Consider the following 27,945-nt stretch of genomic DNA (forward strand, 5'->3'; position numbering starts at 1 on the left):
TTCTCATGCAGATCCACAGCCGCGTCCTAAAATGAAGTCAAGCTCACATCTCAGGGAAGAAAAGGAATCCAAAGAAGGCTCGTTCCTTCAATGGTGTGCAGACTAAAAAGAATCTGGATAGGCCAGGCTGCATTCAAACGGCTCCTTCTGCGACAGAGTGAGAGGGACTTGAAGTGGAGCCAACCAGGGAAGAGGAAGGACCATAAACACCCCCCACCCTCCCAAGGCAGAGACAGCAAGAGGAGCCCGATGGAATGAGAGGCTGGATGACAGGAGGGTCTGTGGTCAGTTTGGCAAGGGAGTGTCTCGTTTGAGGGTCTTCAGAAGGTGCTCGCAAGTGGAATGGGAAGCGGGAGGTGTTGAGTGTGGACCCGCATGCCCTGAGAGTAAAGAAAGCCGCACTGTAAGAGAACTTGGAAGAGTGGAGGGTGACAGTTGAGAAGTAGTAAGAGGAGAAGAAGTCACCTGCCAGAGGAACGGGAGTCAACGGGAGGTCGGATCATGTTGACCAAGAGGACTTTGGATGTCAAACTTTGAGAGGTTCTCTTCTGCGGACAAAACTTCAGAGGAGAACAGAATTGATGTGAAGGACCACCTAAGCCTGCAAACATGGGGTGTATTCACAGCCTTGCCATTAGTAAGATTGAGGACCACCAAGATGACCCCAAAGACACAGCTCTAAAGACTGACCCTGAGGTACTCCCTGAGATCCTGCAGCTCGCTGAGGTCAGTGGGGGAACAAACTCCGATGCATGACATGTGAATGACTCGTTTTATAAACTGAAAACCTCCTTGACTAGTCTCAGATTCAGAAACAGGTGCTCTTGTACTACTCGGAACAGTGGCAGGCAGTCTTACATTATTACGCGATTTATGAATATTAACTCACTAGACTTTTATTGAAGTTGTTTGTATTCTTATGCTTTGACCGAGATAATTGATGGCGATGATTTCCGGTCACTTCACCTCACAATAAACAGCTGTTTGGCAGATAGTGAGCACGAAGCTGTTGAATGCCACTCCCAATCTAAGATCACTCGCAAACTCAACATTAAATCTAAAGAGCAGTGCAAAATGCCATTGACGGGCTTAAGAATAGTACATATTGGCGCTCGAAGCTACTGATATTTGAACACAAATAGGGGAGCAACACATGTAGATAGACAATATAACATTTATAGGAGGTATATATTTTCCATTGTCACGAAAAATGGCTCTTTTGTTTTTCTTGTGGTGTTTGGATTATACTGTCCACAGTTTTCCTTGGCGCACACGACCACAAGGAGCAACACAAATTACGTTGAATTAAAACAAAAAGTATGTAGAATTTTTCTGCTCTATTAATCATGTCATTAATATTTGTTTAGCTGTCTAATCATAAAGGGTGGATGTAATGTATTTGCGGCATTTTGGGAGTACGTACCATACTTCAACTCCTCTAATTCTTTAATTTATCAGACCTCAGTCTTAGACGCTATCAGGATCTTCAAAATACAAATTGTACGACTTCATTAAGTTGTGTGGAAGAATCCCATCAAATACTTTTGAGATGATTTAAAACAGATTGTAAAATCACTGATTAAAAAAAAACAGATTCACAGGCTTTAATAGCTGTAAAAGGGCTAACCGGTTGATTCATTGGAATTGTTATTGCGTGGTGTCTCAAAACATTTGTCCACGTCGTGAACGTCAATACTGATGAAACAAGCCGTCCAGTGATGGTTGTTAATCATGTCCTGTGGGGTTAAGGGTTAAAAGGAAGTGGCGGTGTAGGTTACCATGCGGGGTTTGACACGTCGTCTCTCTGTCTGCAAGCTTTACTTTGGAATGACACACACGCACATGCATCCACGTCGTTGTGAATGGAAGCTTCTGGTGAAGTTTTATAAAGCTTGGATTCAAAAACAAGGTCTGTCGGTTTTTGCGGAAGGAGGTCACACACACACGAATGTGTGTTTTGACACAACATAGCACTGTATCACCGTAGCACACTTTCACATCACAATTTTCACATCTGATTTTAAAAGACGTCATAAATTTCCAATCAAGTGTCACGCTAATGTCATGAATGACCAATAGAGCGCCATGTACGCACGTTAGGATGCATGCATGTTGTTGTGCGTCATGTTGAACGGATCTGGATTGTTTTTCAGCATTTTTTGGCCACGACATTCATCAAAGAGGAGAATGTGTTGAGCGGGTTGCGCCTTTTCCACAGCACGAATATGCCAGCACTGTTTTTGATTTGGTGGCATGTCAGTGCCGTTTGACTTGACTTAGCTCATCACTGGGCAACTCTGGGGCGATTGTGCTTTTTTTTGCGCCTGTAATGGGCAGCATTTTCACAGCCCCGCTTTTTTCAGCGGAAAGGTCGGTGCTATTGGACAGTCTGCGGCTGAGCGCCAATGTGGATGTGGAACTGTTGCAGCTTGGAATTGAAGTGGATTTACGTGGGACAGGAGATGTGAGAGAATCCCTTTTTCGTCAATAGATGCTACAGCTTCGTGTTTGCTTTCAACATTTAGCCTGTAGTAGACGTGCACATTTCACCATGACGTCCCTGATCCACTAGTGAAAAGGACACTTTGATCCTCTATTTTATCTAGAACTGCTTAATACAACGAAGAAGGTGCAGAAAGTGCTTTAGATTGAATGACCGTCTGTGTCTTTTGTGTTGTGTCACATTATTAGATTGTTGTTGTTTTGACTTCAAGATGGCGCCGCGAGAGTGGCTGCCTTTACAACAGCGACTGTATTTTATTTTCTACTTCTTTCTTTCCTTTCCTCTTACTTTCATAACTTTGCTGCTGTGGAATGTAAATTTCTCCACTGCGAGACTAATAAAGGCTAATCCAATCCAATGAGTCCGTTCTACGATGGACATCTGGATCTCAACCAAAGGGAAAAAAAAAAACTTTTCCAAGCTCACACGTAACGTGAAATTCCTTAAAGCTCGCTTTTGTGTGCGCAGGAGCCTATGTGAATGTCCTTGCACGTGTGAGTCTTTAAGTCTGCCAAAAGATGATAACATGGTCTCTACAGAATGGGTGGACTCGGTCGGTACACTTTAATTTCATACAATTGTACCGTCCACTTCCTTCCCTTTGTGTTTCACTCTTTCTCTTTCACATTTGCACACAAACAAACATTACCGCACCTATTTTCTGAATTTTTGTGGCTCTTTAGAGGTGACTGTCCTTACCCGCGCTGTTATAAATACCAAGCTTGAACTGGAGACCACTCCTGGCTTGCCACCTGCTCCCGTCCCTTCTGGACTGTATGCATGTTTGTGTGCGTGTGTTCATGCGTGTGTGAGAGACTCCATGTATGTCATCACTCGTAAGGTGTCATGAAAAGAAACCCAAACAGGCCGATGCATTTAGCACCGAGTGGGTGTGTCACGGTGCTCAAGTACAGTATTCATTTTCAGAGTGAGCGTATGTGTGGTGTAGTGGTATATTTTTAGCAGCCAGGCACTTGTGCGAAAGCCCTCTTGAAGAGACTTTGTTTATAATTCTTAGATAAGTTCGACTTTTGGAGCAATTTCCCATGCACTTTGTTTCCATGGATGTATGAAAATCTTACATCTTATTTTTAAACATTGTTAGCCATCATTATGCTTTAAAGGACAACCGACGTCACTTTTTTGTTTCCTAACTGACATCAGAAAAACGTTTTATAGCATCTAAAATATGCAAAACACGCAGTATGATTTGTATCAAATGTAAAACACCAATAAAAATGACTTAGTGTCCAAAATCTGCAAAAAAATCGAGCTGCGAATTGGGCATTTTCAGAAAGTCCCGCCTCCAGTTCGTGACGTCACGCCAAGACGTCTTGCATTGCTGGAGAATCAAAACAATGGCTTCAGATTCGGAGAATATGCTTTCTTGTTTCACATCCAGTTATGAATATGATTCAAATAGTTCTGAAGAGGAAAGCATACATGTTTGCAATCGATGAAAGAATTTATTCTGTGCCATTTTGAGGCAACATTGGGGGGAAATGTCTCACCCAAAAAGAGGCAGAAAATGGCGACCTCTTGTAGACATGACAGTGTATTGCGTTTCCACGGACTGATAAATTCCTTATATGGAGCTTGGACGCCCTCTTCTGGCGCAACACGAGGCTTTCAGACCAAACGAGCATTGACGTGATGGAAGGACTGCTACAATGTGTCCTTTTTTTCGGTCAGGAGCATTCCTTCAGTGACGTCACATACGGACTCGTCACCAACTCAAAAACAAGACTTCCGGAATATTCAGGACAAGTCTTAAAACGTAAAATATAGCTATATGCGGTGGAATCTTTGTAAAATACGCTCAGTAGAAGTCATTTGAAGCCATTTTACAAATTATGGACACAACTTGTCCGGAGACGTCGGTTGTCCTTTAATTGTTTTCAAAGCATTTTGTCGCCATGTCATGACCTAAAAAAATCCTTTCCAGAGGGTTATACAAATAAGAACTACTTATTATTACTAGAATATTTATCCCATATCTACCAAATTTCAGCCACGTACATTCATCAAACTCCTTGATGTGAATTGCAAAAGGACACTAAAATCTTACACATTTCAGTTAGCAACAGCATCGCTTGAACTAGCTATCTTGCCACATTTCAGTTAGCAACAGCATCGCTTGAACTAGCTATCTTGCTATTCAAGCAAACATTCACATCATTGACACAATAATTGGAATGTAACAGTGGAGAAACAGACGAGTGGAAGTGCAGCAGTGGTCTCACATGCTTGGAGAGTGACACAGATTTTTGGCTATAAAATTCCAAAGAGGTGGGGCCATTTACCACGTCAATTTTAACACTGCTGCTGACAGTCATGAGATACCCATTAGAGACGCAACCTCCCTCAAACTTTGTTTCACTGTTACACAAACAAAATAAATGGTTGAAACTAACTTCATTAAAATGGGAGGTACAGCTACAGTGTTTCCCTTGAACCGTTTTCCATCTTAAAAGTGATAGCTTCACGTGTTAGCTCTATTTTAGTACAGGGCTTTCGGGCCACACCGTTACTATTTACAGCATTCAGTTGTTCGTAATGATACCAAGAGCCATTTAATCTGATCTGGATCTATGGTGGGCACATTTATTTCGCACTTAGTGATTTTAAAAACAACACAGTCGACAAGTGGTGGGTGAGCAAGACTCGAGAGGTCCAATGTTCAAATCCGTGTGGATTTAGTGTGATTTCTGCGTGCTTTTGTGGGTTTTCTCCAACACCTTACAGTGTACAGCTGGTTTAAGAGAAATTTGACATTTCCATTACCAACAGCTTCAAGTATCCCTTTTAGGCACTTGAGTGTGGGCCTTTTCTTTCGTTTCTTCGTGTCCATCAATATTCAACTTTTGCCGGGATGACCTGCACTGCGATACTTTGACCACGAGATGGTGCCATTGTCAATTGGCAGCAAAATCTGTGGAACTCAATTGCCAGAGCAAATCATCAGGAAGAATACCGTTGATTGCAGGCATGTTAAGTCAGTTCTTCCACTTTTGTAACGCTCACATTATTTTAAGACGCACCACAGAAGGGCGAGTACGAAAATCTTCTGATTTATGATTTCTGAAACTTAACATGTATGTAATTGTGATCATGAGGTTTGGAGGTTCAAGTCTCGTCTGAGTACCATGTATCATAACCATGACCACCTTGTTATGGATACTGCCCAAAACAGATAGCGTTCTTTGGGACAATCAAATTAAAAGGTGGATTTTTCTTTTTGCCGTTGATTTCAGGCAAGAAATTGTCCGCTGTGCATGTTTATCATGCAAACCTCAGCACTTTTGATCGAACAACCAAGAACAGTATTTTTTTTATAAAACATGCAGCTAAACAGAACTGAATGAAAAACTATTGTGGATATGTTCAACATCTACCAACTAATGAGATTTTTTTTTAACAATTGCCCCCTGGAAACATGCCACTTGCGTCCAGAAAAATAACTACAACTTAATTAGGAACACATGGACATTATTGAGGGGGGAAAAATCGTGGCACCAAGTTCAGTCTACATTACGTAACACCCCCCCCCCCCAAAAAAAAAAAAAAAAAAAAATCAAGTTAAAAGTTTCTATTTCATGCATTATGCATATCTATTCATAAAGGATTGATAGTCCATTCACAACCCACTGGAGAAAGTGCTCCTTTATAATGCAACACCGTGAATGAGCTCAGAATTGAAGCGGGTATCCGTGAAACTGTGCAGTGTTCGGCGAATCAAAAGGTGCTTGTGTATTAGAGTTAGGGCTTAAATACCCTGCCTGTAATTCAGACCTTGGAAAAAGTATTCAAGCCCATGCAGGAAATGTTTTTTTCAAGACTTTGGAAATGCTGCGATTTGTTTTACAGGAACAGAAATGTGTACAGGTAGAATGGTTTGCAACCACCCCTTACCCTTACACATTGACTGCCAGACATGTGTCCACTCCAGTGCCAGGGTTTTTGTCAATGTCACTGGAATTCCAGGACCCACAAAATATTGGGTTTTAGGAGCTACATAAACATTCAATGCACCATAAGAAACCCAAGACTCTCTTCTTTAATCAGAAAAAAGAGTTAGTTCCCAAGTTATATGGGTTTGGAGTTATATGAGCTTCAAATGAGGGTTGCTGTCCAAAATACAATGCAATATATACCAATTGGTTTATAAGGCGCTTTAACAACAGCTGAAGTTGGGACAAAGCGCTAACATGGAAAAAGGGAAATGCCGCCCCCTTGTGGAAGGGGAAAACATTGCCAGAGTCCATGGCCAGGGCTTTATCGGCACCCAAACAAGAGAAAACAAAACCCAAATAAATTCGGGAATGTCGCTTTATGTCATATTTTCAATTCCAGAATACATTTGTGGGTGGTACTGAATGAGTTAATGTGATTCATACTGCAGGGCATTTTTTGGGGCAGGATTCGCACTCATTTGCATTGTGTGTGTGTTTATGTCTGTGTGTGTGCGCATACTTTTCAATGGGAATTTGCAACTTAGCACAAAATATTCAAATCTCTAATTATGATAATAATAATGCTATTTTGCTGCTATTTTGGCCCATTTTATATCTCTAAAATTGTAGAATTCACTGCGCCTGAGGGAAAATCCGAGACAGTCACTCATTTGTCGTGCACTCGCGGGCACAGACATAGCATGCAATCATCTGTGGATTTCCGCTGACCTGTTAGGATATGTTTTTTTTTAATTCCCGAAACCCCCCTTATTTGTTTATGGGGTGCTATTATAACACATAGATCATATGTACCGTATTACGCTCTCAGATCCTTATAACAGTTTTGCAACTGCGGGTGATATACCCTGACGCAAGACTGACAAAAAGCGGTAGTCCACACATGTTACTGAGAAGCAGTCCACCGCGTGCATGACAAGTGCTCGTAGACAACAGAAAGTTCTGCTGCTTTCTCCAAAAGTGAGCTGGAATCCTCAGTGCGTACGTACATGTCAGCGAGACGAGCTCACCTGGTTCTTGAACGTATCCCTCATGCAGCTCGACTTGTTGTTTATGGAGTGTATGGTGGCAGTTCACAAGGAATGTGAAGCCATGCGAGGTAGGAATGATCTTGGCTGGTTGCTGCACCGACATGGAGGAGGCATGTTCGCTGACCTAGATGTGTACCTTGGAAAAGTCCATCCCAACCCCCACTAGCCCCCCTCTTGAACAGCAGCCGGCCAGGTCCTCTATGAGTAATTCATTGTGGTAACCTACAGCGTTTACGTCTGAGTTGCTGCACAACCTGTATTAGATGGGAACCTGTTTCTTGTTTACTTACTGCTAATATATGATGACAGCACTTGGAAAAATGTGAAGTATACCGTAAATTGAACTTAAAGCCGCAAGATCATGATGAAAGTTTGCTGATGTGGAGGAGGGAAAAATCAGGTTAACTTCCATGTTTTAAACCCTGGTTGCCCAACCTTTTATGAACAAAGACCTTTTCAAGACAACAAACGGTCTGATTATTTCCTTACACGGCTTTGTCGCCATTTTCTACTTTTTTTGGGTGCGACATTTCCCACCCCTGATGCCTCAAAATGACACGGAATAAATTCTTTAATCGATTGCAAACATGTATGCTTTCCTCTTCAGAACTACAGTAAAGTCTCGTTATATCGATATCGGATATATCGATAGTCCCGGTTATATCGATACTATTTCTTTGCACGCACAGAGAAAATTACATGCAAACAGGGTCGGATATATCGATAGTCCCGGTTATATCGATATTTTTTCGGACTCCCTTGAATATCGATATAACGAGACTTTACTGTATTTGAATCATATTCATAACTGGATGAGAAAGAAGAAAGCATCTTCTCCGACTCTGAAGTCATTGTTTTGATTTTCCAGCAAGGCAAGACGTTTTAGGGTGACATCACGAACAAGGAGGCGGGACCTTCTGAAACTGGCCACTTACGGGTTAATTTTTTTGCAGGTTTTGGATACTTTAAGTCATTTTTATTGGTGTTTTGCATTTGACTAAAAATATCATAGTGCGTGTTTTGGGTATTTTAGATGCTCTAAAACGTTTTTCTGATGTCTGTTCAGAAACAAAAAAGTGATATCGGTTGTCCTTTAACCACATGACCCTCGTGCAGAACTCTGGTCACCTCCAATCCTTGCGGGATTTCAAATCTCGCACAAAATGACCTAATCGTACGTCAGTGGACACTACCAGCTGTTGTACCCATCGCAGCCAGCCCCTAAAAGAGGATTATTGTGTTTTTTTTCCTTTTTTTCTTTCATACTCGGCTACCACGGAGATGGATAAATACAAGTGCAATTGGTGGCTGCTGGACGTTTGGTGGTCACTTAGGACAATGATCAATGTGGCTGGAAGAAGAGTGTAAATATAGAAAATAACAAGAGTGCCACGGATGCATGCCATCGAGTGATTGGTGGAGGGGACACAAATAGGTGGGAAGCAGCTGGCGAGGCTGTGTGTGTCTGTGTGCGTGTGTGTGTGTGTGTGTGTGTGTGTGTGTGTGTGTGTGTGTATGTGTGTGTATTACGACTTTCTGGGAACTTAAATCTGTCAATCAAAGTGTTACTTGGTTCTGAATTTGCCTTTCCTTTTAATTCAAGCTATACTTTTTTATCCTCTGTCTCTTGCAGACATTTTAATCCTGAGGTCATTGAGCATACTCAATCTGCCCACTATGCGCATGTGATGCATTGATGTGTGTGATGAGTGCAAGAGCAAGTCCTTCCACAGGGTAGGCATGTTTTACCGTGTGGGTGTGTGTGGCCTGCGCCACAAACAGGCCGGGAGGAGGAAAAGAAGGAAAAAAAAAGCAATGTGGCGAGTGCTGCTGGCACCGTGGACGAGGGTGCATGTGTGTGTTGTCATATGAGACAGAGCGGGAGAGAGTGAGCAATGGGTTTGTGTGTGTGTGTGTGACCGAGAGAAGGACGGAGGGAGGCTGTGTATGCCAATGTACAGACTGGACTGCTCTGAGAGGGAAGCCAGGACTGAAGCTGCTTATTGAGAGGTAAAAAAAACACACAGCATGGAACTCTGTTTAATTTATAGCATACTATTTTGTTCCTAAATCTACTATGTGACGTTTCTTGTTGTGAGTGGTCAACTTGTTCTGTTAATGCAGCGTGTACGTACTATAATTCCATGATTGCATAGTCTCCCAACAATGGATAGTGTGTGTTTTTCTTTTTACTTTGCTCCAAAAGAGGATTTCTTCTTCTGCTGCAAATACGGTTTACTGCATTTTAAAAATAGACGCTGTGTGACCTACAAAAGAAAAAAAAAACAGCATTTTGAATTTTTAATATAAGTGTTAAGTGATTGTATGATGTAGCAGTTCACCCTCGTGGTTTCCATTCCCACTCAGTGCCGCAGTAAATGGGGATGGTTGTTTACTTTTGTGTGCCTTGCAGTTGACTGTCAGCCCTTCTGAGGTATACTTTGATTTTTGCTGGAAATCAAATGGGATAGGCTCCAGAGAATCTGAATACCAGGATTTGTATAAAAAATAATTCAATCTACCTTAAAACCATGTAAACCACAGGTGTCAAAGTCAAGGCCCGGGGGCGAAATCCGGCCCGCCACATCATTTTTTTCGGTCCGCGAAAGCAAATCAAATTGTGAAATTCCATGATGCTTGCTAAAATCCTAACCGAAATGTCATATTTTTGGATGTAAACCACAATAACAGTCATTATTCTTGACTTCAGACTTGAAAAGTTCCTTTATAAATGTTCATTTATTAATTTGTTGTGCGCTCTGTATGTAATATGTGGAGCGGATAAAACATTATAATGGCTTCCCCAAATTCATAACGGCCCTCAAGAGTAAACCATAACTACAATGTGGCCCGCGGCAAAAAAATGACTTTGACACCCCTGATATAAACCTTACCTTATTTGCACCAAGCAGAGATAACCCCGCCCCCACCCCTGCCATATTAATCAGCTATTCTACCATCACCAATGTGATGGATGCTAATGTTGCACAGTGATGTACACATGGTTACAAAATCTCCTCCTGCACAACAGCTGTTCCGTAATTGTGTAAATGGACATTGTGGCGATGATGACAGGACGATGGCCAACTTCTTGTAAACACCCGGTGGTCTATTATTATCTTTATTCAGTGGGAATAATTTGGATACTTATATTGCTTTTATCGATGAACTGCACATGGTTTAGCATCACTCTACAGGTAATAAAGCAGATCACTAAGGAGCATATAGAGATGAGGTGTCGTCACTAGGTCAGCAATGGATTTGGCTGATGAGCATCTGTTACCAGATTAACATGTTGACATATCGCCTCCCAAAGCAACTATTTATAGTTGCCAACGGACAAACTATGATAATACTCGGCTTGGTTTTTAATTCAGCATGCTTTTCTTGTCCTTATCTAAAGTGACATGGGACACACGAGGCTGCATGCGCCTCCTGTTTGCATCTCTTTCATTTCCTCATATCCATCATGAAGCAATAATTATGCTATTTGGTTTTGTTTAATATGAAGGTGTCATCTTTCTGGCAGGATTAGTAATTCCAGATGGACTGGAACACAGTCTGTTTGTTTTATTTTAATCAATAGCCATGGTCTTTATACAGACAATCACTTGTACGGAGCCGATGCTAGCCTATAAAAAAAAAAAGTTGCATCGGGGAGTATTAGACAAACAATGTTTTTGTTATCGTCGCTGTACTTTGCATTTGCGTATTCATAAAATGCATGTAACTAAACGAGGCAACAAAATGGTGAGACGACTGTAGTTATGATACAGTTTGTACATCACTGCAAATGAATCAAATCGGTATCAAAATCACGTTCTGGTTGGCGACCAACGGATAGCGCTGTCGGCCCCGCCTGCAGCTGCACAGGTGTTGGTCGTTCCAATCTGTGACAGTTAAAAGGACTCCCGGCACAACCATTCCGTGTCGGGTCATTGCATTGTATGTGTTTGCTGCACCCTGTCAGGTTTGTTTCATCTTGGCAGATTTTTACTCATGGTTTTCTTTGATACTTTGTACTTTTCTGTTCGGATGACTTTGAAGTTTTAGATTTTGTTCCTGCTGACTTTATTTTAATAGAATTTGTCAAATACAACCTCCTGCTCCCTCCTGCCTGTCTTTTGGGATCCACAACCACCATCAACACCTTGCGAACCCTGACAGCAAGGCACTTGATAAACATAATAAACATGAAAACGCCAATTTGCCAGGAGAGAGAGGAGCCGCTGCGTGTTCATGCGCCGCCATCTTGGGAAAAAAATAAAATAACAAATAATATGACAACACAGAGAGCACTATGTGAACCAATATGTATGTATTGCATTGTATTTTGGACAGCCACCCTCATTTCAAGCTCATATAACTCCAGACCCATGTCATTTAGGAATTAATTATTTTTTTCTGATGAAAGAAGAGAGTCCAAGGCTTCTCACGCTGCATTGAAAGTTGATGTAGTCCTAAAACTCAATATACTGTGTGTCCTGGAATTTAAGTGACAATGACAAAAACCCTGGCACTGGAGTGGACACATTTTTGCACAGGTCTAGCAGCGAATGAAATTGTATGTGTTTTCCTTCTAATTTCGCCAGCACAAAGTTTTCAGACCAAACAAAGTACCCACCCCCCTGTCTCATGTCAGCTTTCACCAGTCGACCGGTAGGCACCCCGTCAGTCCCCGGGGCTGTGGTGGCGTGCTGTCATTGGCGCCGCCGTAAAGCGCACTGATGAACAAGACAAGCCGAACCAGATGCCGTAACCTCCCCCCGGTGGCTCCTGCACACCCTCGACACGCGTTCATCAAAAGTCTGCAGCTTGCAGCGCTATCCAAAAACACATGCATGTACATGGCTCAAACTCTCTTGACCGGCGTTGGCATCCTGTTGCAAATTGTTTCCTGTTGACTCGAGTGTCTCTTTGTGCTGCATTCATATGTCAAGACCCACTTCGTTCATATGTTTTGGATGCATGGTCATGCACATGGATTTCGTCTGTCTCCTACTGTTGCTTCCTGAAGCCGAGCGCACTCCAACCTCTTAACCTCCGTTCATAAACCCATCAAAGGAAGAGACGCTTTCCCCCCCGACAGCCGTGTTTACATGCCCTCTTATGTCCCGCTGTGTCTTTTATGCCGTATCTCCCTTCTGTGTGTATGGGAGACTTAATCAGGAGTTGTGGTGAAGTGTGAAACAAAAGTGAAATGAACAATAGCATCTCATGGTTTCCTCGTTTACAGTGCATTTAAAGGACAACCGACATCTCCGGACAAGTTGTGTCCATAATTTGTAAAATGGCTTCACATGACTTCTACTGAGCGTATTTTACAAAGATTCCACCGCATGTAGCTATATTTTACGTTTTAAGACTCGCACTGAATATTCAGGAAGTCTTGTTTTCGAGTTGGTGACGATTCCTGATGTGACAGCAGTCTCCTCTTACATGAATGTTGTGGCCCAAAATGCTGTAAAACACTTCGTATCCGTTCCACATGACGTACAACAACTCAAAATGACAAAAGAAAACACAAAAACAAAAACAAAAAAAAACAAGGCTCATATAAAGCATTTTCTGATGGCTGCCTACTCGGGCGCCATCTTGGACTTCTTGAAGTGGATGAAGTTCATGAAGGATGTTAAAGGCCTCCTTTCCGGAAAAATTCAATTTCACTCAGCACCATAGGCAGCTATGTTTGTCCAAACAGTTGTGATGTACGCTAAACAATATCCTCCGCTCACGATAACTTGTGCAATGTTACTTCTCAGAGGAAGTATTTACATGTTACAGGCGTGGTACTTGTTAACTTGGTGTTGACAACTGTCATCGACTGACCGGCCCCAATGTCTGAGAGGGCCACTTGGATGCCGTTCATTTTGTTTGAAGGGTTCAAAGGTGAAAAGTTGACAAGCGCTTGCCTGTCAAATGTTACAGTGCAAGTCTGTTTGTTTTAAGACGATGGCTCATTTCTGGGGATGCTTAAGAACATGTGCTATTTCTTGGTTGAGATGATGTGATTGTGAGGGTCATTATGATGAATATTCGGAGCCAGGGTCGTAAACGCAACTCAGCGTTTTTTCATTTGTTCAGAAAAGTTTAGTTGTACATGTGAATCATTTTTTTTCACCCTTGCTAACATCATGCTTGTTCTTTCAGGTGTCTACCACCTGTGCCTCAACACCAGAGCAGGTAATGCTTGGATACACATTCGTATTGAAATGTTTGTATTACCCTCACCAACCCACATTGCTGTATGGTTTTTCAGCACAATTCCATTCAATTAACATCACTGAAGAAAAGAAGCTCCATGCCGAGGTACCCTAACCACAGATGACACATGGAAAGCATCCCTTTTTCCCCCCCTGGAAACAAAGACACAGCATTTCCATTTTAAATGGTTTCAATGTCTAGAAGTAAAAGCGAGGAACAAGTCATGGAGCAGGTGATGGAACGCCACTACGACATTGACCTCACTTATATCACGGAGAGGATCATCTCGGTGTTCTTCATGCCAGAGCTTGAGGAACAGCGATACCATGGCGAGCTGCAGGAAATGGCGACGATGCTTAAATCAAAGCACCAGGACAAGTTTCTGGTTGGTCACGAAAATTACAAAAAATTCCCACACTTGTTTAACTACAGTAAAGTCTCGTTATATCGATATTCAAGGGAGTCCGAAAAAATATCGATATAACCGGGACTATCGATATATCCGACCCTGTTTGCATGTAATTTTCTCCGTGCGTGCATAGAAATAGTATCGATATAACCGGGACTATCGATATATCCGATATCGATATAACGAGATTTTACTGTATATATTAATTTCACAACATCTCATGCTGATAGTAACACCCAAGATGTCTACAACAACCTTAACAAAGAAAATTATGCAGATGATCAACACAAACAGAATCATGTCCACCCTGTTCCAAAACTTTTGACATTGCTTGATTCTACGAATATCAAAGTAACTGTGTTTTTTTTCCTCTAGCTTTTGAATTTATCAGAAAAGAGACATGACATCACAAGACTCATCCCAAAGGTACAATTTAAAAGTGTACATCATTCCAAAGCCACGTAATATTTAATTCCCAGCTATTCCCGCCCTGCAGGTGCAAGATTTTGGTTGGCCTGATCTCCACGCTCCACCTTTGGATAGGATCTGTACCATATGTAAGGCCATGGAGACCTGGCTCAGCGCTGATCCGAATAATGTCGCGGTTCTCCACTGTAAGGTCTGGGCAACCTAAATGTAGCATTCCATGTAATCACTTCGGACCTCCTCAGATTTATATTGTCATTTGCCTTGATAGGGAAATAAAGGGAAGACGGGTGTCATTGTGGCAGCCTACATGCACTACAGCAAGATATCAGCAGGGTAATAAGTCATTTCGTCAATTATAAAGAAATTAAGTTTCCCCCCCAAGGAATGTATCATAATGTATCATAATTCTGCTCAGTGGAAATAAAATGTTAAAAAGGGGGAAAAAAATCAATAATCTTTTGTTTGTTTGTATACAGACACTGCTACACATAGTATGTGTCCTGAAAGATGCATATTTTTAAAGGACAACCGACGTCTCCGGACAGGTTGTGTCCATAATTTGTAAAATGGCTTCAAATTACTCCTACTGAGCGTATTTTACAAAGATTCCACCGCATATTTTACGTTTTAAGACTCGCGCTGAATATTCAGGAAGTCTTGTTTTTGAGTTGGTGACGAGTCCGTACGTGACGTCACTAAAGGAACGCCCCTTACCGAAAAAAAAAGACGCATTGTAGCGGTCCTTCCATCATGTAAATGGATTTTGCTGTACTTGTTTGGTCTGGGGACCTCGGGGACCACCCAAAAGCCGCCAGAAGAGGGCGTCCAAGCTCCATATAAGGAATTTATCAGCCTGTGGAAACGGAGGTGGCCACAGGGGGTCGCCATTTTGTGCCTCTTTTTCGTTGAGACATCTCCCCTCAATGTTGCCGCATAATGGCACGGAATAAATTATTTAATCGATTGCAAACATGTATGCTTTCCTCTTCAGAACTATTTGAATCATATTCATAACTGGATGAGTAACAAGAAAGCATATTTTCCAAATCTGAAGCCATTGTTTTGATTCTGCAGCAATGCAAGACGTCTTGGCGTGACGTCACGAACTGGGGGCGGGACTTTCTGAAAATGCCCAATTCGCAGCTCAATTTTTTGCAGATTTTGGACACTTTAAGTCATTTTTATTGGTGTTTTGCATTTGACTAAAAATATCATACTGCGTGTTTTGGGTATTTTAGATGCTATAAAACGTTTTTCTGATGTCAGTGAAGAAACAAAAAAGTGACCTCGGTTGTCTTTTAAAGTCATAATTATTCTTTCACTCATTTGCACACCGTCTGGCAGTGAATTGGTTAAAAGCTTCCGATGATTCAGACTTTATGGAAGTCGTATCTTTTGACGAAAAATCACTGTCATAATTCGTTGTTTTATTCATAGTGTCCTACACATACATTTTCTAAATTGAATTGTCGGTCGTGGGTCGACAGAGCGGAGCAAGCGCTAACCACACTGGCCATGCGGAGGTTTTGTGAGGACAAAGTTTCTTCTTCCCTTCAGCCCTCTCAAAACAGGTATCATGCCCACACAGGCACGAAAACGAACACACACGCGAACACAAACAAGACGTTTCTGTTGAGGTTTGCACTCACAAGCCACACAATTTGAAATACGTACTTGACGGTTGAATTCATAAGCGACGACAAGCACAGTTGGTGAGGAACAGCACAACCTTGTGGTAGAGATAGTGAATTACACCCTGAAATCAGACTTGCTCACGCTTTCTTGTATTGGATCAATTGTGACGATAAATCTGTTTGAAAGTATCCACAAATTCGACCGGATAGTTAATGCTCTTTGTTGTTCTTCTTTTTCCATTATCGACTGATCCTCATCCGCCATCTTCAGGTACATCTACTACTTTGGCGGTCTGCTCTCCGGTGCCATTAAAATGAATAGCAGTCCTTTGTTCCTCCATCAGATTCTTATCCCATCATTGCCAAATTTTCAGACGGGAGGAGGTCAGTTTTGTGCAAACAACAATTGTTCAAGCATACAGTACATTTGTGTTCAACTTTGTGAATTGTTGATGTTGAAACAAAACAACTGTTTGTATGTATTTTTTGCAGGTTACTTTCCATTTGTAAAGATCTACCAATCACTACATCTGATCTACACCTCCTGTGTCTTGTGAGTAGTCACAAATCTAGTTGTTCCACCATGTTCTCCGTTTACTTTATACCAGATAGAAGTTTCCTTTACTGGCCATCGTCAATGTTTAGATGGTGGCTGCCCCACTGCTTATGTTCAAGTTCACCTTGTTTACATTTGATTTACTCAGCAGACTTGTGTTTTGACTGCTCTCTTGTATGCTTGTAATCGAGCTCTGATTTGCACTTTCGGGGTCTTTCCAGGAACCCCCAGACCTCTAAGTCCCGGAAGGTGTGCGTGACGTTGGAGCCGGCGTTGTTATTGAAAGGAGATATCATGGTGAGAAAGTGCATTTGTAACAGTCTGGTTGTCGGATCAATTTGACTCTGTCGTAAAACTAGATTTAAACTATTACATATATGAACCTTTTCAAGTACTTTCCTTCCTCTCAGATCAAGTGCTATCATCGACGGAGCCAGGCAGCAGAGAGGGAAGTGGTATTCAGGATCCAGTTCCACACGTGCACCATTCATGGCGCCCAGCTGTGGTTTGGAAAGAAGGATCTGGACGTCGCCTGTACAGGTAGAATCATGGCGGCCCAATAGCGTAATATGCCATTGATGCAAGATCAGGAAAAGTGCTGAAAGAGTGAAAATATCTTAGAAGCAGTGTGCTACATTGTTTAACCATTTTACAGATGACAGGTTCCCTCGCGATGCTTCAGTGGAGTTTATCTTTTCCACCAGGCCGGAAAAAATAAATGGTGACTATTTCCAGTTTCCAAAGTCTTCGAGTGTTGTTGATATGTTTTATCATGTACTCAGTACAATTTCGTGTATGCTTTCAAGAAAACCAGAAGAGCGAACCCTCCATTAAAGTGAACTACAATGCCTCAGATCCAGTGGTCAGATGGGATTCTTACGAGAACTTGAACCTGCACCATCAAGACAGTCCAGAAAGTGAGATAGTTTCATTCTGCGGTGGTCATTGGACTCATTTGTATCTCATTTATAAATATTGGATATGCTGTTGTTCCATAACATCACCAAGCCTGACATAGCTCAATTTAAAGGACAACCAACATCACTTTTTTGTTTCCTGATATCAGAAAAACGTTTTATAGCATTTTATATACACAAAACATGCAGTATGATATTTTTATTCAAATGCAAAACACCAATAAATATGACTTGTGTCCAAAATCTGCAAAAAATTGAGCTGCGAATTGGGCATTTTCAGAAAGTCCCGCCCCCAGTTCGTGACGTCACGCCAAGACGTCTTGCATTACTAGAGAGTCAAAACAATGACTTCAAATTCAGAGAATATGCTTTCTTGTTACACATCCAGTGATGAATATGATTCAAATAGTTCTGAAGAGGAAAGCAGACATGTTTGCAATCGATTAAAGAAATACTTGCGTATCAATTCGAGCCGTCAGGACTGCAATGTAGCGTCCCAGAAAATACACAAGTAGTCCACCGAGCTGTTGTGAGGAATGAATCAGCCCGTTTCCACAGGCTGATAAATTCCTCACATGGAGCTTGGACACCCTCTTCTGGCGCAACACGAGGTTTTCCGACCAAACAAGCATTAACGTAATGGAAGGACTGCTACAATGTGTCCTTTTTTCGGTCAGTGGTGTTCCTACAGTGACGTCACGTACGGACTCGTCACCAACTCAAAAACAAGACTTCCGGAATATTCAGCACGAGTCTTAAAATGTAAAATATAGCTATATATGGTGGAATCTTTGTAAAATACGCTCAGCAGAAGTCATTTGAAGCCATTTTACAAATTATGGACACAACTTGTCCGGAGACGGCGGTTGTCCTTTAAGCCTGAAGTCAGTTATTCGGGTGACTCATAAATCCGAACTTCCTGTTCAACAGTAGCCAAAATGGAACTGTATAGTGCCACTTAGCAGTTTTTGACAACGATACTAGTGCAGCGTGTTCTACCGGAAACAAATTCCTTGTGTGTTCTACATACTTGGCAATAAAGATGATTCTGATTCTGATTCTGATTCTGTTGCCGCCAGAAATTTCTCATACAAGAGGCCCTTTGGATGGTAGCCTGTACGCACAAGTGAGAAAACGACGAGGACCGGGCCAGATGTTCTCACCCAACGGGTTCCTCGCCAGTAGTCCAACAGTGACGACACCGATTTCCAAACAGTCGCCAATTCTCACCGCCACTTCCAGCTATGTCGCCTCTGATCACAAAGAGAACCGCTCACCCTTCGCTGCTCATCCTGGAAACGAAACGACTACAAGTCTGACGGATACTGGACAACCCGAGACAAGAGAGAACGTACGAAGGAAAGAAAAGGACACAGAGATTGAGATTTTAAACGATACAAAAATTAGCGGAGGATTAGAGCGAGAGTGTTGCGGTCGAGCGGGTACCAAATATGCCAGCTCGGGGCGGCAAAGGGAGCAAGAGCCCTGCCTCGCTAATGGTCACTGCGCTGGATGCTGCAAAACAAATCCTAAAAGTCAAACTCTACCAGCTTTACCATCCAAATCTGTGTCCCCTGCGCCTCATTTGACTCCTATGGAACTCTATCATCGCCATAGTGTCCATCCTTTGCCGGAGTTACCATGGGAACAACCAGCCCCATCCGTACCTTGTCTCCACAGACCCTGCTTCCCATATTCCGCTTCTGAATATCCACATCCACACGGAAACACGCTTCCAGCTTCTAACAGGCATTATAATGATGAATGCCAAGTCTTCCATTATGCCAACCAAGCCCAGAGTTCCCACTTTTCCCACCAGTCCTTACTTTCAAGCCCGTACCGTGAGATGTTCTTCGCTCCGCCAAATCAGTCCCCTGGCTGTCCTTGCCGGGAGTGTTTCAGCAGGCGGGAGCACCAGGCGGCCTCCGTCAGAGTGCTCCATTCCATGCATCCGGACCAACAACAAACCCGAGAGACATTGTGGGAAAATAAAAACCCATGGGAAGCGCAGAGGGAAGCTGATTTCTGGCAATGTAAATCAATCGTCCCGCCTTATCACATCTGTCAATCTACCACTTTGAAGGAAAGTGCGGAGCAGCAAAGGTTTATCCCCGGACCTCAGCAGAGTTATCCCAGCCCCCAGATGCTGATGGACATCCGGGATGGAGCAAGCAGTGGATACCACACCCCTCCGCTTCCACGTCAATCTTGCCCTTGCACTCCTTATCAGTCGTCTCCCGTTGAGAGCCACGGAAGTCGGGGTTATGCTTCCAGTTACCTCTCTGGGTCACTTTCTCCTTTGCCTGCCAGTAGCCCCTCTCTTGGAGGAGGAAGACTTCCCGAGACCCCCACGGGAGCCAAAGATAAGCAACAGGAGCATCTCAAAGGTAAAGAAGAATGAGAATACGTACAAATAATATACAGTGAGACCTCAACTTACGAACTTAATTGGTTCCCAGACAGAGTGTGTAAGGCGAAAAGTATGTATCTCAAAAAAAAATTCCCATAGGAAACCATTAAAATGGGAATAATCCGTTCCCGGGTTTCCATAAAATATACTTTTCAACTAAATAAGCCTTAAAACTACACACAACATACCTTATTCAATGTATAATAAATGTGCTATTGTAATGTAATGAAAGAAATACACTGCATTGTATCATAAAGTCACTTTATTTACATTTGTGATGGTCATTGATGGCTTGATGGAATGGCGTTGAAGGTCAAAGGTCAAACGGAATTGCTGTTTGGAAAGAGAGGCACATTAGATGAGGACTGTAATTAAATAAATAAACTGTGCTGTAAAATAAAGTTTTATTTACCTTTTTGATGGTCGTTGATGGCTTATGGAAGGAGAGTCACCTTCCATAAGGACTGTTGGTAACTTAACCTCTGGTGCTGTTCGATCGTGTGCTTCCGCCGAAGATCACTCCGCCAGCCGTGGTGGGTGTGTATTATGAAAATAGTGCTTATTATAAGGTTTTATTTTCAGAAATTTGAAGTGTGTAACAAGAAAAGTTTGTAAGTTAAGGTGTTTGTAAGTTGAGGTCTCACTGTATTGCATCCAACCATTCTCAGATTCATTTTTTTCTTGCTTTTTAAAAGTGGAAAAGGCTATACCAAGTGCTGTGGGTTCAGGAGGTAGAACTGACAGATCAAGCGCACAGACTCTGGACTCTGATCATGACTATACCGTCATTGGTGGCAGCAGCCCCTCCCACACAGAAGACAGGTAGGTAAACTTTGGCAAAATGAAGGATTGGAAATAGTCATCAAGACAAACGCAAATGAAAGGGATAGTAAGCTCCGTCTGGCAGTTTTAAATGGTCACCTTCGTTTAGATTAAAATAATGGTGTCAGTTCACGGAAAAAAAAGTTTGGCTTTGTCAGCAATAGAAACTCACTTTCATTGCGCCTTGAATTTATTGTAGACCACGGGTGTCAAAGTAAAGGCCCGGGGCCAAATTTGGCCCATCGCATTATTTTATTCAGCCCTCGAAAGCAGATCAAACTTGTGAAATTTCATGATGCTTGCTAAAGTCCGAACCAAAATGTCAAATTGTACCATATAAACCACTGTAAGAGTCATTATTTTTTACTTTAAATTTGAAAACGAGCTATTCATTAATTTGTTATGCACTCTAGATGTAATATGTGGAGGCGTCCCCAAATTAAATCATTCACTGCCTTTCCGGTATTCATTCAGGAATTGAAAAGTGTGACGTAGGGCGCCATTCCCGAATTTGTTCGTGTTTTTGTTTGGATTGCGGGGTTGTCGATAAAGCGCTGGTCAGACCTTTGGCAATGTTTTTTTTCCCTTCCAGAATGTGCCTTTTATCCATTTTAGTGCTTTATTACAGCTTCAGCTTTTGTTAGGGCACTATAGAAATCAATATGTATGTTTTGTATTGTATTTTGTACAGCAGCACCCATTTCAAGCTCAGATACCTCCAGACCCATTTAACTTAGGAATTAACTGTTTTTTTTCTGATGAAAGAAGAAAGACTAATATTTGTAACGCTTTATTGACTATTTATGTCATCCTAAAACTCAATATTCTGTGGGCCCTGCAATTTGAGTGACAATGACAAAAACCCTGGCACTGGAGTGGACACATTTTTGCTCATCGTCTGGCAGTGAATGAGATAATAACAGCGCCTCCGAGAGGAAAACCGCATCTACAATGTGGCCAGCGGAAAAAAAACTAACTTTGACACCTTTGTTGTAGACGTTTGGAGGATGTCTGGCAGGTTATAAAATGAACAAAGCCATTGGTATTGGATGCAGCAGTTTGACCTTTTTTCATACTTTCAGCTTAAGTCAAGATGCCTCAATTGCACTGGAAATCAACACAAATGGCATTGAAACGCCCTCATTGGCCGAGACGGAACAATCCCAAAGTTCCAACATCGTACCACCTTCGAGTGAACTTTCGCAGAGTGCAACATCTGATATAAAGCAACTCGAGGAAGTCAAAGAAAATGATGCGGCTGCCAATCACTGTCATAATGCCACTATCATCATCACCCCAGTGGATGACCAAATCAAGAGCTCAAATGCGACTGCCGACGACCCGTCCGGCAGCGGCGCAACACAAGTGGCCAGTCCGAGCCCTTCCAGCAACTCTTTGCAAAATTCTCCAACTGAGTCTCCGGGTAAAACCTCCCCGTCAACTGCAGATCCACCAGAGCATCGACTAACGCCCGAGAGAGCCGACACCAAGCCACCATCACCCGTACCAGATGGTTACCACACCCCTACTTTCCCCCTAGCGCCTTATTACTACCCTTTGCTAAATGTCCCCCATGTCCCTTACACTGGCTACACTGCGATCACAATCCCAGCCTCTCAACCACCGCTCCCGGAAAAGAAACGACTGTCATCGACGCCGGGATCTTTAAACGGGCACGTTTCACAATTAAGAGTCTCTCCGGTGCCTTCGCCGACGCACAATGTGACTTTGCCAGTAACTATGACAGAGCAACGGCAGGGTTACGCGCAGTTTAGCAGCAGTAAGGAGGACATCAGGGTCAACGCAAAGTTTGTCCAAGATAGCTCAAAGTATTGGTACAAACCGGGCATCTCCAGAGACCAAGGTGAGTTCAGCAGTAGTGTATGTTTTGGTGTGTACCTCATTCCTGTGTGTTTTCTCCTATATAGCCATAGCCGTGTTAAAGGACAAGGAACCAGGAACTTTCCTCATCAGAGACAGTAATTCCTTCCAAGGTGCCTACGGGCTGGCTCTCAAAGTAGCCACACCTCCTCCTAATGCCAACATCACTGGTACAAAAGGTATCGTCAAAGTTTGTATTTTTGTTTAAAGGACAACCGACGTCCATAATTTGTAAAATGGCTTCAAATGACTTCTACTGAGCGTATTTTACAAAGATTCCACCGCATATAGCTATATTTTACCTTTTAAGACTCGCGCTGAATTTTCAGGAAGTCTTGTTTTTGAGTTGGTGACGAGTCGTCACGTCACTGAAGGAACGCCCCTGACGGAGAAAGGACACATTGTATCACGTCAATGCATTTTGCGGTAATTTGTTTGGTCTGAAAAAGTTGTGTTGATCCGTGTTGATGGTGAAATTAGAAAGAAAACACAAATAACGCAATGCAATTGAAAACATGTATGCTTTCCTCTTCAGAACTATTTGAATCATATTCATTACTGGATGAGTAACAAGAAAGCATAATCTCCGAATTTGAAGCCATTGTTTTGATTCTCCAGCAAGGCAAGACGTTAGGAAACAAAAAAGTGATGTCGGTTGTCCTTTAAGTTCTATTTCTGTAATCTGTTGACAAAAGACTGTTTCATACTCACCTTCCTCACACAATGCATCATTTCACAGGGGATGCCATGGAACAGCTTGTGCGACATTTCCTCATTGAGACGGGACCGCGGGGTGTCAAAATCAAGGGTTGTCAGAATGAGTCGTATTTTGGTCAGTTAACGTTCACCATACGATCAATCTCCTTTTTGTGCGCGATTCTGAATTTACTGTCATGTTTTTTGACCTGTACACTTTTTCTTTTTTTTTAACATACATTTATTTATTCATTTATTTATTTATTTGTTTGTTTAAGTCTTTCCATATTCATTTATTTATGTATTTTTTTCTATCTATCTATCTATCTATCTATCTATCTATCTATCTATCTATCTATCTATCTATCTATCTATCTATCTATCTATCTATCTATCTATCTATCTATCTATCTATCTATCTATCTGTCTGTCTATCTATCTATCTATCTATATCTATTTATTTATGTCTTTCTATATGCATTTATATATATATTTATTTATTTGTTTGTTTCTATTTATTTATTTGTGTGTGTCTTTCCATATTCATTTATTTCTGTATTTGTTTCTATGTATTTATTTGTTTGTGTATTTATTATGTTTTATTATTATTATTATTTTTTTTTTTTTTGTACTTAATCCTGCTTTAGGAAGCTTATCAGCCCTGGTGTACCAACATTCAATCACACCCATCTCTTTGCCGTGTGCCCTTCGCATCCCAGAAAAAGGTAATATACACATAGTTCAAGTACCATATTTTCCGATGTACAGTATAAATAGCGCTAAAGTATAAGGCGCACCAACACTAAATGGTTTATTTTCAAACGTTTTCCATATACGCATATGGCGCACCGGACTATTAGGCGCACCTTCAATGAATGAAAAAGGTTTACCAAATATAATATATAAATATATAAAACGTTTTCCACGCAGCGTAAAAGGCAGAGGGTCATCTTTTGAAGAAAAATCAGGCTTTTAAGTGTGCCTTATACAATGGAACATAGGGTAACCGACAGAATTATGTTTGGGTTCAACATGTACCACGTTGGGGTTTTTGGTTGGTCTTTGAAGGCTCTACTGTCGACCATTTTACCGTGTGAAATGAAAAAAAAAAGATCACATATGAGATGATGCTATGTAACACGAGTATACAATGTTTTAGATCTGGTTGGGGATCTTCAGGAGCTTCGCAGTGTAACAAACACAAGCACAGCGGCTGAACTCCTCAAACAGGGAGCAGGTAACACTTTTCGTTGAAATACTTTTGTTGAACTAAAGTGACACTTCGAGCAATAAAAACGGTTTGGTGCAGTCTAACATGGATACGTTAAAGAACTCTCACAATTTGGGAAGGGCATTCTCGGGTGTGTTTTACTTTTGAGATGTGCAGTGGACACGGAAACAAAATGGACAAAAATAGTCGCACCGCAGTTCTTACTTTTTGACCAGCAGAGGGCGATAAAATCCATGACTGTGTTCTCTTCAAAGCCTGCAACGTTCTTTACCTGAACTCCGTGGACACGGAATCATTAACGGGGCCTGAGGCGGTATCCAAAGCGATCAAAAGTACACTGGCTCTGACTCCACGTCCTGCTGCAACAGTGGTCCATTTTAAAGTCTCCTCCCAGGGCATCACCCTAACGGATAGCAAAAGAAGGTATCTTGGTTACATCATTAACTAATTCCAATCATAATAATACATTTGATTTTTCAGCACCTTTCGAAAATCTCTTGTACAGTGAGACCTCAACTTACAAACACCTTAACTTACAAACTTTTCGTCTTACAAACGTCAAATTTATGAAAATTAAACCTTATAATAAGCACTATTTTCATAATACACACCCACCACGGCTGGCGGAGTGATCTTCGGCGGAAGCACACGACCGAACAGCACCAGAGGTTAAGTTACCAACTGTCCTTATGGAAGGTGACTCTCCTTCCATAAGCCATCAACGACCATCAAAAAGGCAAATAAAACTTTATTTTACAGCACAGTTTATTTCTTTAATTACAGTCCTCATGTAATGCGCCTCTCTTTCCAAACAGCAATTCCCTTTGACCTTCCACCTCCAACGCTGTTCCATCAAGCCATAAATGACCATCACAAATGTAAATAAATGATTTTATGATACAATGCAGTGTATTTCTTTCATTACAATACAATAGCACATTTATTATACATAGAATAAGGTATGTTGTGTATATTTTATGGAAAACCGGGAACGGATTATTCCCATTTTAATGGTTTCCTATGGGAAATTGTTTTTTGTCATACACACTTTTCGCCTTACACACTGCGTCTGGGAACCAATTAAGTTCGTAAGTTGAGGTCTCACTGTACATTGATAACAACACACTTTAAAGTGGACTCCATTTTCTTTGTTTACACAGGTTATTTTTCCGGAGGCACTACCCCATCAGCAGTGTGACTTTCAGTAGCCTTGACCCCCAAGACCAGAGGTGAGACCTAGTGACACGGAAATAAGAAAGGATAGAAAGAAACGTGGTGTGTGTGATGCAATTTTTCGCAAGTCCTGATTCTCAATCATCAGTCTGAGCTCCTCATTGATGTCCTTCATTTGTCTTCTGTTTCTATTTGTGTGCCGTGCATCAGATGGACTAACAGCGATAGTACGTCCAGCAGGTAGGTGCTTGAGTTCTTGTTTTCGCGAATCATGCTGCCAACTTTGCACTGCAATTAAAGGACAACCGACATCACTTTTTTGTTTCCTAACTGACATCAGAAAAACGTTTTGTAGCATCTAAAATACCCAAAACACGCAGTATGATATTTTTAGTCAAATGCAAAACACCAATAAAAATGACTTAAAGTGTCCAAAATCTGCAAAAAAAATTAACCCTGTAGTGGGCAGTTTCAGAAGGTCCCGCCCCCTTGTTCGTGATGTCACCCCAAGACATCACGAGAGAATCAAAACAATGGCTTCAGATTGGGAGAATATGCTTTCTTGTTACACATCCAGTTATGAATATGATTCAAATAGTTCTGAAGAGGAAAGCATACATGTTTGCAATTGATTAAATAATTTATTTCGTGCCATTTTGAGGTATCTGGGGTCGGAAAATGTAGCACCAAAAAGAGGTAGAAAATGGCGACAAAGCTCCCTGTAAGGAATGAATCAGCCCGTTTCCACAGGCTGATTAATTCCTTACACGGAGCTTTGTCGCCCTCTTCTGCCTCTTTTTGGTGCTACATGAAGTTTTCATACGTGATGGAAGGACTGCTACAATGTGTCCTCTTTTTGGTCAGGGGCGTTCCTTCAGTGACGTAACGTGAGGACTCGTCACCAACTCAAAAACAAGACTTCCGGAATATTCAGCGCGAGTCTTAAAACGTAAAATATAGCTATATGCTGTGGAATCTTTGTAAAATACGCTCAGTAGAAGTCATTTGAAGCCATTTTACAAATTATGGACACAACTTGTCCGGCGACGTCGGTTGTCCTTTAACACGGGTTGCATTATGTTATTCACGCTGTAAAAAAAATGCCGCTTCTTCTCAGTTTCTGACTGTTTCTTTCATTTTTTTACGACAGGATGTTTGGTTTTGTGGCCAGGCGGACGGGGAGCGGCGCAGAGAACGTGTGCCACCTTTTCGCAGAGGTGGATCCAGAGCAACCTGCTGTGGCCATTGTCAACTTTATCAATAAAGTTATGCTGGGACCGCAGCTACGCAGATGAAACATGAAGTTCATGGACAAGGCAGAAGACTTATGCCACCACTAACTTTGTTGTTTTGGTTGTTGATATGTTTTTGTAGCAGTCATTTTGACATTGTATTACCAAAGAGGATCTGTAATTTTTTTTGATCGTGTGGAATTGATTGTTAAGCAACCGTGGACGGATGTTATACTGTGTGTCAATTAGTTTTCTGTTTAGAAAATGAAGATTTTTTTTTTATTTATGATCGTTTGAGGTTTAACATCTGAGCACATGTGAAAAAAATGCAATTCACACAGCCATAAACTAATCAACCAATTCAAAGACAGAATATTGTTACAAACCTTTTTTTTTTGAGGGGAAATAACAAAATCATGATGAAAAGCTGGAATGTTTCACATTTGGGGAAACTGGTCACACTGGTAAGGTCGTTTTCAACAGAGACGTTAGCTCACTTTCTCCACGCCTCAGAATGACCACATATTTGGTCTTGACCTCTTTGATTTGTTTCTATTTTCACCAACCAAGCGAGATCCTTGGTAACACACAATAAACACAACCAAACCAAAGACATCCATTGTAAAAATATTTTTCAAGTTTTTTTTTTTTTGTACTATTAGTATTTTTCTCACTTGTTTTTTACAAACAACACAATTTCAGCATAAATGCAATTTTCATAGCGTCTGGAAAAGAAGTAATATATTTTACGTGTGAAATAAAGTGAATAAAAACACGGCCAATGTGTATGCTTGATTATTAGATGAATTATCTTAAATATTGTATATTTCAGATCTGCAAACAGGT

The 27,945-nt window shown here is 41.6% G+C and overlaps 1 protein-coding gene across 2 annotated transcripts; it reads left to right on the forward strand.

The window, feature by feature from the left end:
- The first annotated feature begins 31 nt into the window (after positions 1 to 31).
- LOC148890003 (tensin-2-like) lies at positions 32 to 27,876 on the forward strand. Of its 2 annotated transcripts, none has more exons than XM_089010493.1 (25): positions 32 to 726; positions 13,656 to 13,688; positions 13,765 to 13,814; positions 13,911 to 14,094; positions 14,494 to 14,544; positions 14,615 to 14,737; positions 14,816 to 14,880; positions 16,035 to 16,118; positions 16,453 to 16,565; positions 16,674 to 16,734; positions 16,959 to 17,034; positions 17,148 to 17,277; positions 17,393 to 17,458; positions 17,544 to 17,654; positions 18,734 to 20,041; positions 20,760 to 20,886; positions 21,969 to 22,750; positions 22,815 to 22,946; positions 23,507 to 23,599; positions 24,111 to 24,188; positions 24,623 to 24,700; positions 24,949 to 25,117; positions 25,855 to 25,923; positions 26,078 to 26,107; positions 27,018 to 27,876. In XM_089010493.1, the coding sequence occupies exons 1-25, from the start codon at positions 610 to 612 to the stop codon at positions 27,160 to 27,162; spliced, it is 4,275 nt and encodes a 1,424-aa protein (XP_088866619.1). In that variant the 5' UTR covers positions 32 to 609; the 3' UTR covers positions 27,163 to 27,876. The 2 variants fall into 2 exon arrangements, with proteins under 2 accessions (XP_088866619.1, XP_088866620.1); XM_089010494.1 differs by lacking the exon at positions 32 to 726 and adding an exon at positions 9,356 to 9,515.
- Positions 27,877 to 27,945: the final 69 nt, after the last annotated feature.

The sequence above is a fragment of the Hippocampus bargibanti genome, linkage group LG12 (assembly GCF_051943395.1).
Source record: "Hippocampus bargibanti isolate YZ-2025 linkage group LG12, ASM5194339v1, whole genome shotgun sequence".
NCBI lineage: Eukaryota > Metazoa > Chordata > Actinopteri > Syngnathiformes > Syngnathidae > Hippocampus > Hippocampus bargibanti.